Source organism: Cetorhinus maximus, chromosome 2 (assembly GCF_964194155.1).
Source record: "Cetorhinus maximus chromosome 2, sCetMax3.hap1.1, whole genome shotgun sequence".
In the NCBI taxonomy this organism is placed as follows: Eukaryota; Metazoa; Chordata; class Chondrichthyes; order Lamniformes; family Cetorhinidae; genus Cetorhinus; species Cetorhinus maximus.
The window spans coordinates 217,516,758-217,529,009 of NC_135880.1; the positions used below are offsets into that span (position 1 = coordinate 217,516,758).

Genomic DNA, 12,252 nt, shown 5'->3' on the forward strand with positions numbered 1-12,252 from the left:
AAAAAGAAATGAATGATTTAAAAAAAATTGCAAACTTTCAAGTTGGTTGATGTGAATTGTAGCAGCGTGATAATTGGGCAGTTACATGGTAAATCAAGCCGGCCCAACTACAGTATATACAGTAGCTGGGATGAATGGGTGCCTGACTGAGATGCAAAAGGAAACACAAGCTTCAAGCCACTTCCAGCTCATTTGCATTGACGTCAGCGCTCCCGGCTCTTCCATCACCGTCACCGCCGCGGGTGCCAGGAAAGGGGGCGGCGCGCGGTGGGGGGGGGGGGGGGTGGAGAGAGAGAGAGAGGAAGGGGGCCAGCGCGCGGCGCGCGGCCGAGGCCGGGAGCGCGGACGTCGAGGGCGCCGACGGCCCGCCTCAAGCCCCTCCCCTCTCCACCCCCGCCCCTCCCCCCTCCCCCCCCCCCCCCCCCGCCTCCCTCTCTGCGCCGTGGGCTCCGCCGTGTGCGCGCGCGATCGAGCGAGCGAGCGAGCGCGTCGCTCTCGCTGCTGTTTTCGACAAGATGGCGTCCAGCGGTGCCGTGAGGAACGGGAACCTTCCTCAGCCGCCGCACAAAACCGGGCCGGCCAGGATCGGCTACTACGAGATCGAGAGGACCATCGGCAAGGGCAACTTCGCCGTGGTCAAGCTGGCCACTCACATCGTCACCAAGGCCAAAGTAACGTATTCAAAAGCTTTTCCTTCTAAACCCCCCCCCCCCCCAACCTTTTTTTTTGCACAGACTTCTGTATATCTCATAGATATCGATGGTCACATTTACACCGCCACCCGCCCCACACACACACACACACACACCTGGAGTAATAACCTCCCAACTTCTATCATCTCTTCTCATGGCTCTTGGCTTCTCCCTCCCTCTCTCTCTCTCTGCCCCCTTCCTTCCCTCTTTCGACTGCTGAGAGGGGAAGGTGCTTTCCCCTCTTTCCCCTAGTTGCTGGGAAATGGGTCTTTTTTTTAACAGATTGTGGATCTTTCTGAAAGGAAGGGAGGGAGGAAGGGAGGGGGGAAACTACACAATCCCGTCTGTGTTTGACAGCTGTCACTGGGAGCAAGTGACGGGGGAAATATGTCTTGTCCGCCTACCCCCACCTCCTCCTCCCCCCCCCTCCCCTTTACCTTTTCTGCCCCCCCCCCCCCCCCCCCCTTCCTCAGTGTAGGTTTTGTTAAGAGCGGAGAGAGGTTTAACCAACCCCCCCACCTTCCCCACCTCCCACCTTTTCCTTTTTGTCCCTCTCTCTTTCGGTCCAGCCAAAAGAGGTTTTATTTTTTTGGTGTGGAAATGTTACACTCCTAAGTCCTTTTTTTTCTTCTCTTCTTCATGTAACACTGTCCGGCCGGAGGGGGTCAGCCCAGGCCAGGCCAGGCTAGGCTGGAGCTGTCAATTCGGCCTGCCCTTTGCACACCATTCCCCCGTCCCGTCCCGTCCCTTGTGAAAGTGTTTGTCTTCCCATAAGTTTTAGAAGAAGTTTCAGGGACCGTTTAACGGCTAGTGTTCCCGTCTGGGACCCTACACTTTGAAGTGAGGAACCTGTGCTCAATTAACACATCCAGTCCATTTCAATCTCTGTCACTTTCGTGAAATGAAAACATTGATTACGGATTTATCGAAGTCGAATCATGTGTTTACAGTTTATTTCAAATAATATTTGGGCACACTGACCATTGCTGCTTGCAGAGATCGGCAATAATTTACAATTTTAAAATTGATCTCAAAAGACTCAATTACAGGTGTAATTACAGTACTTAAGTTTCAGGGAGCAATTTGGGCATTTACCCATTTCTAGTCTGTTGAATACAACTACTAATGACTGGTAGATTTCTTGTAATCGCTCATTGTTTGGGGCAAAAATTACTCATTAAATGTCGGTTGTTTAGTAAAATGGAACATTTTTGATTTGCTAGGAATATTTAATGGAGAAATAGGTGTCAGATTTCACAAAAAGCGGGGGTGGGATGGTGGGGGTGCTAAACATCTGTCAATTGATGTGCATTAATATTTTTTAGTAAAGATTGAAGACTAAGACGTCCAGTTTGTGTTCTGTAGCTGTTCAAGTTTTATACAATAGCAGACATACTGCAGCATAGTTTGTAAAATGGCTTATACTACCACTAAAATAGGTTGAACATTGCGTTTCCATATTGTAGTGAACTGTTTTTTGGTAAAGTTTAATTTTACTGTGTTTTATGACATATCCAAAAATGGGAGAAGCTTTTAATCTGTTAGTATAATCAGTAAATTTATTTGTATGCTGCATTAATTTTCCCTTTATATATTGAACAAAATAGAGGCAGAATTGCTTTCTTTTCTAAGATATGAGCCAATGATAAAATTGCACTTGTGTGAGATAATGCCATTGGTCGTAATAGTTGGTGTTAATCGGATATTCTAAATGACTCTGTGCAACACACTAAGGGGTGTCTTGCTTTACAGTAACAACTTAAATGTTTAATGTATGGCATCCAGCCAGGAGACTGATTTGTTAATGCCTTTCTTAAGGTTAATCTTAGTCAACTGTTTTTGAAATAAGTGCCCATTGAAAAGTCTGCTGGACCGTGGTGATATAATGTGGCTACTGCACTGATGTATACACAGAAGTTGGGAAGATGTTTTCTATACATAATATTACAGCTTGAAGATAACTTATGTATCGACCACCAACATTTTTACCTGTATTTGAAAGCTAGGAGTTCTTCCAACAATTGTTTATTGTGTGGTTCATCTATAGATTTAGAGTTTAGTAATCTTAGAGATTTCCGCATGAAAATCTCTGCACTGTATTGCAGCAGCGGATTAATTCATAATGCTGCCAGCACACCGTGTTTACTGTTAGCGGTAGAATCTGTATTTTGTAGGCAGTTGAGTACAACCTGAAAAATACCGGCATTGCTTTTTTTAAAAGACGGTTTGTAACCTTCTTTCTTCTCTGGAGCTGCATCAGCCAGGCATGTTGATTTTAGCTTCAGTTAATTGAGAGTGAATAAAGTTGGTCAACAAAGTTAACAATGGACAAAAATTATTATTAGTGTTGCTTCGTTGATTGACAGTAGCGTTGTGATTGTGATGTAGAGATATCTTATGGCATGATGGGGTTTATTCTTCCATTTATTATGGTTGTATGATCTCCATCCCCAATACTTTCAGGATTTAGATTTGGAAATTTATTTTTTAAATCAATTTTGAGTTCTCTCCTAACATTTTGTGATGTTTTAAAAATGTACGTATACTATTATTTATAACTTGTGGAAGTTTTTTGAATATAACTTATTTTTGACAAAAAAAGTACTACTCCTACTCTCTCCTACTCCGCCCCCCCAAATTTGGCATTTCCCCTTCCTGAGATATATATCAATTTGTGACTGATTGATAGAGCAAGCATGTGACTTGCTCTTAGGCTTTTGCCAATGGTGCTTTGTATTTGGTCATTAGGATATGAACAAGAGTGACCCAGAGTGAATCATCTTGTTCTGGTGTGGGAGAATCTTATCAGTCTTTTCAAAGTAGTGAATTTATTTCATAATCTTATAGTATTTTTGGTGCAGAAGTGATATTGCATGATGAAAAGCTTGAGGGTATTCCAATATATGATGTTAGGAAACAATTATGCCTTTTTTCCCCCTCATATTTTTCCTTCTTGTTATAAACCCCACAGTGAAGCCCATTGTCACTATCCTGTTTTTTTTGAAGAAGTGGGAAATGAAGAGAGGTGGTCCAAATCACGGCTTGTTCACAGCTGCTGTCCAGCTTACTCCGACTGGATTACTTTAAATTTACTTTCCTGATGTAGGATAAAGACCCATGTTAGTTTTTTTTTCTTGCCCCTGAGATAGAATGTTCCATTTTGTAGCATTGCCAAGTAAGGATTTTATTTTGATTTCAGGGAAGTGGGAGGAAAGCCAGTGAAACATTGTCGTGCTTCTATGAGGAAATGTTGGTGAAATGTTGACTTTAAGCTCTGCTGGCATATGCCTGACCAGAACGGTCTTAGTGGTGCATGTAATGAGACAGAGCTATTGAAAACAGGTATGAGGTTAACAGATGCCAAACACATCCCCAATTTGAATTGGGCTGCGTTTGTTTCCACACTTCTAAATTGACCTCCAAGTAATTTCTATTTTTATGTGAAGTAGACTTCTAAAAATTCTGGACTAAGTACCGTAATTATTTTACTCTCCAATTATTGCCCTAAGTAAGATCTGTATTAGTCACAGTGGGTTTCATAGGTACAGGGGTATTATGAGTTTTGAAGTGTAATGAAGACTGGAAATGCCACAGCTCTTTCTGACCAGTTGATAGGTAGTCAGAGAAATTTGTAGAAGTTATATTTATATGTTAACATGCAATTAAGACATTACAATTTCCATGCTAATGTGACACTGACAAATTAATGCCGTTGCCTACTAATTCAAAATTGTTTTTTTGGGCTAAATATTGAATTATCCAATTATTTTAAATAAATTCTAATTCAGAGGAGTAATCTAGTATTTTCCTACTGTGGAGTCAATTTTTGCAATGTTGTCATGAGAACATTATAAACATAGTCCTTCAGTGATAGCATGAAGAATATAAATGCAGAAAATTAGTTGTTTTGAGCAAGCTTATTATCCAATAATAATTAAAGTACTGCATTTTTGCTTTCAAATAGTCCATTTGACCATCAGTAATCTGGCACCACTTTCTAACGAGTTCAAAGGCAAAGAGTAATAATGCAACTCTGAGAGGGTCAGTTTCTAGCATTATTGGGCAGTGTTAATCATATGTTGCTCTGTTTGATTGACAGGGATCTGGACCAATGCTGGCAAAAGCAGGCTGTGCCATAATTTTGTGGGTTTTAGTTAATGCAGTAAAGGCGACAATCTGCACAATACTCATCAATTCAGAAATTAGTACTTTTGCGACTTAAGTCCATAATCAGGATCAGTGTTAATGTTGTAAGCCCGTTTTCCTTTTGTCAGAAATCCCTATCACTTGGAGCCAGCCTGCTTGCCTCTGAGTGTTTCCAGGGAAACAGTTGCTGCTCCTGCATCATTACTGGTCTGACTCTGACATCACTGACTCTGCAATTGTGCACACAGGTAGAGCATATGCGTGTGATTTTTAAAGATTTTTTTCTGTTATGCAGGGAGAGCAAGAAGGATAAAGAGGCAGCAGTGGGGATAGCAGCAGGCCTGGACAGAGAGAGGAATGGGGTATGGTACAGGGAGAGAGTACAAGCCGGCCTCAGCCTAGTACCCATGATCAATGCAGCGTATGGCATATTAGTGTATTACAAAAATTATATGTGAGAATGTCACAATTTTCTAAAAAAACTTGAAGTTTATGTTCATGAATTATGAAATCAGAACTCCCCTGTGATTATTTTATTGTCACTGCTTATCCAGGTGCTACCCAATTACATCTCATGATCCTTCTCATTTATGTGAACTTTATTTTTAAAACAGTTTATAAATTTTGATCAATGTGAAAATAAAAAAAAATGCTATGTGTAAACTAATTCCTTCCAACTAGTTCTAGTACATGATAATGACGTTAATTTTTTGTCAACTGGTGCTACCCATTTTAATCTCTGTGCCTCCTTCATTGACCCTGAGGTTATTGCAGCACTCTTCAACTGCCTGACCAATATTAAGACCTGACCTGAGATTTCCTCCAGTTTTAGAGCTGGCAAAACTGATGCTATTCTTTTTAGCATTGACCAGTACCTGCATGTTTCAGATCTTGACTTCTTCAACCTCAATACCACTGCAGTTAAGTCTGGAGGTGTGGCACTCTGGGTTGCTGTTAAGCTCCAAACTGTACTGCTGCTTAATTACCTCTGCCACTGAAAGTGGTTGGAGGTAATGTTTTCACCCATTAGTTTTAGAGCTATAATGTTTCCAGACAGACAAACTGACGCATTTCAACAAAACTTGGTACGCATATAGGGTATGGCCCAAGGAGGAACTGATTAGTTTTTTGGCAAAGATGTGGTTCTGGATCCAGGAATTTTTTAAAGAATCCATTAACATTGGGAGATAGGGCGAATTGACTTTTTTTTTCAAACGTTGTGGGATATTTTATTGAGAATGTTGTGGATTTTCAGAGCTGCTATGGTGGAATTTGTCACAGCTGCCAAATGTGAATGGAGTTTTCAGAGCATGTTGTTGGATGTTGATTGGCCTGAAGCCTCCTTAGTGAGATGGAAGCTCGTAATAAAAAGATTCATTTTTGAGCTTTGTAATTACAGACTGTCAGTCAGGCAGGGAGAAGCCTCAAGGAAGAGCTGCGTAATTGTAATAACATTAAGTTAACACAGCATGGCTGCGGTAGTTGCCCTTTTTACCTTTTTTTTGGAACTGTCTTCTGCCTCTGTAGCATCTGACTCCATCTCTACCTAACTTCTGCTGCCTAAATTCACAGCTTTATCCCCTGGAGGATTGGTTTCTCAACGCCAGCCTCCACAAACTACAATTCATTTTGACTACTGCTGTTGCTGTCCATGTCCTAACTCATGCTCCCATAATTCCTTGGGCTGTCCACTGGCTATCCACATCCTTGTCAATGTTTTTAAATCCCTCTAAGGCCACACTTATCTTATTCAGTGATCTCAGTATGTCCCTGCATGAACCCTGTGCTTCTCCAACACCAGTCACAGTTCTCTGCTCCAGTGTCTTTGGTTGTTCATTTAGCTATTGTGCCTATGCCCTCTGAAGCTCCCATCCCTCTGTTTTAGCATTTCAACCCCAGCTTGCTTTCAAAAACCTGTTAGTTTTTCCTGTGTGCTTTGCAAAGCATTTTGTTGAGGCATCCTTTAGGGACATCAACTTTAGGAAGAAATTATCTCACTCTAAGTAAAAAGACTTCACACTGCATTGGATTATGTGGAAAAAGTGAATAGAATAATTTATATTGTGTAGAATTTCAGCTCACACTACAAATGTGAGTTGTGTTCAACCACCTCAGTAAAGTTCAGTATTCAGATTTAGCTATTTTCTGTGTGATTTATCAGATTATCAGGGTTTATATGTCACAGTGAAGTTTAATTTTACAATATGTCAGAATATTGTGATAGATTTTCCAACTGTAGTAAAAGTTCCTGGTCTCTTCCGGTAAGGATTATACTTTATTCTTTGTAGAAATATTGAATAAAGTCTGCTTACTAGGGAAATATGCATAAAGAGATCAAAACAATGCCAACCAGTTTGGATTGGTCTACACCTTCCGTTAATTACATATCATGTCATTCCCCCTTCCACCCATCAACCTGTTGTTGTTCAATGTGAATCTATTTTAAGGATGTTTAGTGTGTTGCTTTTTGGACTTGGGGAGGCTGATGATTGGCATTTGATCACCTTGTTGGCATTTTAATGTATATATAGTGATGCACAGATCTCACATTTCTGTGGGACTGGCTGAATGGACCCATAGATCCATCCCTGTCTTTTGTTTTTCATATGCTTACATGATGAGTATATGTTGGAGCATTTGAAGAAATGCTACATTTAGATAACGCCTATCATACCCTCAGAACATCTCAAACAGCCAATTAAATACTTATGAAATGTTATCACTCTTGTAATGTAGGACAGGACCAATTGAAGATTGCCATCTTTCACTCCAATAGGCTGATGTGTGACTGTGGAAAGACTAGCCAAACCTTGGAGCACCTTGTGAACAATTGCTTGCTAAGATCTTTCCCTTGATAAATAGCTTCTCTTCACTCTATATCACTAGAGGCCATAGACTTGAAGATGAACTTGGATGCCAACATTCAGTGTTATTTTTCAAGCTAGCAAACAAAATTTTTTTTCAAGCAAGAGATCATGTTGGTGTACATATGCCATTGGAAGGTTGCCCCATGTCTTGTTGATTGTTTTAGAGATTTATCCAATATAGGTGGGAGTCCACCTGTGTGGACCAGATGTTTTGAACTTGGTTTATAGCAACTGGTTGCTTCATAAGAATTTTTTAAAAATTCATTTACAGGATTTGAGCATTGCTGGCTAGGCCAGCATTTATTGCCTGTTCCCATTAGCCCTTGAGAAGGTGGTGATGAGCTGCCGTCTTGAACTGCTGCAGTCCCTGTGGGGTAGGTACACCCAGAGTGCTATTTGCATGCTGTTTCATTATTCCTTTGCACATTAAAAGGAGATAAATAGCATAGAGAAAAAGTAATTTGGTTTGCAAGCACACTTTTTTCTTTATTCTTTTATAGGATGTGGGCATCGCTAGCAAGGCTAGCATTTGTTGCCCATCCTTAATTTCCTTTGAGGTGAGGGGCTTGCTAGGCCATTTCAGAGTTAGCCATATTGCTGTGGCTCTGGAGTCACATGTAGGCTAGACCAGGTAAAGATGGCAGATTTCCTTCCCTAAAGGACATTAGTGAACCAGATGGGTTTTTACAACAATCGATGATGGTTTCACGGTCACTTTACTTGAGACTAATTTTATAGTTCAGATTTATTGATTGAATTCTAGTTCTACCAGCTGCCATGGTGGCATTTGAACCCACATCCCCAGGGCATTAGCCTGGGCTTCTGCATTCCTAGTTCATTGACATTACCACTACACTACCATCTCTCTAAAGCATTATAAGAGACAGCAAAATGATCCATTGAAGTTTATTTTCATATGTATTGTGTATTACTGACTATGACAATGCTTAGAGGGTGTCAAAGTAAAAATGGCTTGTTAGTCTGAAACTAAATTCCACAACTTGAATTTTGGGATCAAGGCTATTTATTTTTATTTAACTGTGGGAAAATACATTGTTTGAATGCAACGTTGTTGACCATTTCGTCCACTTCTGTGTTTTGAAAGTAATACTACCTGGAAAAAAAAATTTAGAACTACCAAATAAAGCCTAAGTTGTTTGCCAGATTGTTTTAACTTTTAAATAATGCCCAATTTCATTTAGCAGGCTTATGATGTTAATTTTTAAAATCATAAAATATGCAAGTGTAGGAGGGAAGAGATGATACAATTCAAGTTTGTGTATATAATCTGTCATCAGATGCCTGTTATTGCAGAATTTCATAAATATTGCATTTTTTTATCTTGAGGCACAACATTTTGTTTTGTTTACTTAACCATTTTCATATTGATTATAAACAACTTTGCATCACAGTGGAAAGCAAGTTTTTGTAAATGTATCATTAACAAATATAGCATCAAGCTCTGATTCTACAGTACAGTCACACTTCACAGCTTTATTAAAATACTGAAATTGCTTCACACTAATGTTAAACTTGGAGTGTAAATTAGGTGTGAAGGCCAAATTGACTCCTAAGTGTGGTGTAATGAGAGATTTGCTCTTCCAGGTGTAGTGACATTTCACTAAGTTTCAGTGTTGGGCTGGTCTCTGACACAGATCAGGCTCAGAATTAAAGTGATGTGAAACTCCTTGACACTGATGCTATGGTTGTAATGTAAATATTTGCCATCGTGACTTAGATATATTTTGCTGTTCCTTCAACATTGCTGGGCCAATTTCCTGGGATTTCGTACTTGACACCATTCTTGGAGCACCATTACAAAAGGACTACAGAAGTTCAAGAAGGAGGTCCACCTAGGAACGAACAATAAATTATTGCTCACATCCCAAGAACAGATCAGAAATATGCTGTTTACAGTTCAGGAATTATATTTCCTCTTGATTCATTCAAAGCCAAGCAGATTACTTGAAATTAGATTATATTGAACTCTGGTGGTTTGTGGGTCACTTCATTAATATTTTCCAAGCATCCCTTTGGTAAAGGTTCACTCTCTGCATGATGCAGATGATGATCTTCCTATTGCTGCTTGGAAATGTGTAATACATGGTGAAATGGATTGTTGTTTGTAGTATGTCTGAGACTAATATAGGAGTTTGAAAATTTCTAATTTGTCCTGCCAGTGCTTATTTTTTGAACTATGTTCCCAGTAAAGAGAAAAATACAGATTTAAAAAAAAAGAAAGCATTGTGGTTTCTAACTGCACTAGCCATTAGTGAAGGCATTTCCTCTTTATTGATAAAATAAAAGATGTCCAAGATGCAGTTCTAAATCTGGTGGCCTTTGTTGAGAACTGGCATCTTTAAAAGCTGCAGTCAGTCGTTGCTTCATTGCAGTCTTTGGTCAGTAGCTATTTATAATGTAGATTGGACAAACTGTCCCTGGAGAAGAGTGGAGGTGTAGAAACTTCCATTAGAGAGCAGAAGCCATGTAGGACTAATCAAACCATAGACATTTAGAGCACAGAAAGAGACTGACCATTCAGCCAAACATGCCAATGCCAGCTTTGTGCTAAAACAATCCAAAACTAATTCCAATGCCTTTTACCACTTCATTGTCTTGTGTGTTCCTCTGCATAAAATATTTATCCAATTTTCACTTAAAATCTATCAGTGCCTGCCTCTACGTAAATATTTTTTTCTAACCTCTCTTCTTGCTCCTTTAGTAATGATTTTAAATTGATGTCCCCTCGTCACTGATTTCTCAACTGGAGGATACAATCTTTCTATTTATCAGAAACCTTTCAACTTTTAAAAAACCTCAATCTAATCTGCTTTTAGATTTCTCTGCTCTAGATAATAGACCAATATTTCAAGTCTTTCTTCATAACTATAGTTTCCCATTCCTGCTATCATTTTTGGGATTCTATGCTCTATGCTCCCTCTGATTTTAATGTCCTTTTTATAATGGGGCACCCAAGACTACATGATGCTCTTAATTGTAGTCTAATAATGTTTTCTACAAATTTCCCGGCTTGATTTCTATGCCTTTTCAACGTAACAGAAAATAAATTTAATCAATCATTACAGGAACATTCAGCATATAATGTTTTGTGTTTCATGAGCATGCTCTATTTCAAAATATATATCATAGTATGAAGGTTATCTAAGCTTATGGAATTTCTTGTTTAAAAGAACAGATGGCAATTTCCTCCATTTATCCAAATGGCTTTATTTATGTTGTAATGGTCTGTTACCTTGATCGGTGGGCCATTTCACCTTTGGTGATGTCATAACCAAGTCTATTCCTGTCTCAAAAACTCAGCAGGTCTGGCAGCATCTGCGGAGAGGAACACAGTTAATTTTAATTTTAATTTTTATTGTTATTTTTGTTTTGGATTTATTTTTATTTTTATTTTCGTTTTGGATTTCCAGCATCTGCAGTTTTTTTGCTTTTATCTATTCCTGTCTCTCCTGATGTCCATTTCCATGTGCTTCCAGCAGGAGTCCCTGGTACATTGGCTAGATTTCCCCCATCCTCTATTAGCCCAGAGACTCTGAGCAATTGTTGAATTCTTGCGTTAACCTAGCTGAGATAGTCTTAACTCAATAACACTATGGATTGAACCTGGAGTCCTCTTGGTCTGTATAGTGCCACAGTGCCACACCATGCCGATTTGCTTACCAAGGTAAAGTTTGGATTAAGTCTCTCTCCTGTTAACATTGCACAAACAATCCTGTACCTCTTTTTAGAGGGCACAAGATATGAATGTGCAAACTACACATTAGACTTTACAGTTTTAGGGAAATACATTCAACTTTCTTATCTATATTTACACTTGGATTTTGAAATTTGATCTCGTGTGTGTCCAATTGGAAGGTGAACAGTGTTGTTTGAGTTGCGATTGGTAGGTGGCAAGCTAATAAAAACCCAGTCTTCATTACTCCCCTTCAGTTAGTATCAATGCAATGACATCAGAAACAAACCTTCAGATTGTACCTAGATTACTTACTGAATTAATGTTTGCTCTGAAATTTTTAAATGGTTCATGCAATTTGACACAACAATATTCTTGACATTCAAGAAATCTGACAGAGTGCTGCAAGTTCTCAGAAAAGAGGGAGAAGTCTGGGTAACTTTGCTGCATTTTGATATATTTCATCTAATGGAGAATTTATATTTGATATAAATAGTCTGAAATAAAAAATGAGTTGTTTAATTTTAAAGGTTGAAGCCAAGTGTGTACAGTTTTTAACAGAAAAGGATGCAAAGGGCTAGGAGCAAGTCATTTGATGATTTTGTAGCTCTCAAATAGATATTTGATGTAAAAATGTGTTTCTAATACACACCAGATGACAGAGGATGTTTTTGAGTGTTATGGTAGCTGCTACCATGCACAGCTGTATCCTGCAATAGCAGCTAGGTCGAGTTCAGGTTCCATTAGCTTTTTATTTATGTGTGGAAAATATTTCCAATCTCAAAATATTCCATATATTACTTTTTATCTTTCTAATATTGAGCTAACATACCAAGAAAATTAAGATCTATTG

General features: G+C 39.2%; 1 protein-coding gene across 4 annotated transcripts in view; it reads left to right on the forward strand.

Moving 5' to 3' along the window:
- Positions 1–444: 444 nt before the first annotated feature.
- The window catches only part of sik3 (SIK family kinase 3), a 317,323-nt gene continuing 305,515 nt past the window's right edge, over positions 445–12,252 (forward strand). For 2 of the 4 annotated variants that reach the window (XM_078532668.1, XM_078532686.1), the window contains exon 1: positions 448–671. In XM_078532668.1, the coding sequence (XP_078388794.1) occupies positions 516–671 (156 nt within the window). In that variant the 5' untranslated portion in view covers positions 448–515. Of the gene's footprint in view, positions 672–12,252 lie in introns of all 4 variants that reach the window. The other 2 variants (XM_078532694.1, XM_078532679.1) reach the window with 2 other exon arrangements.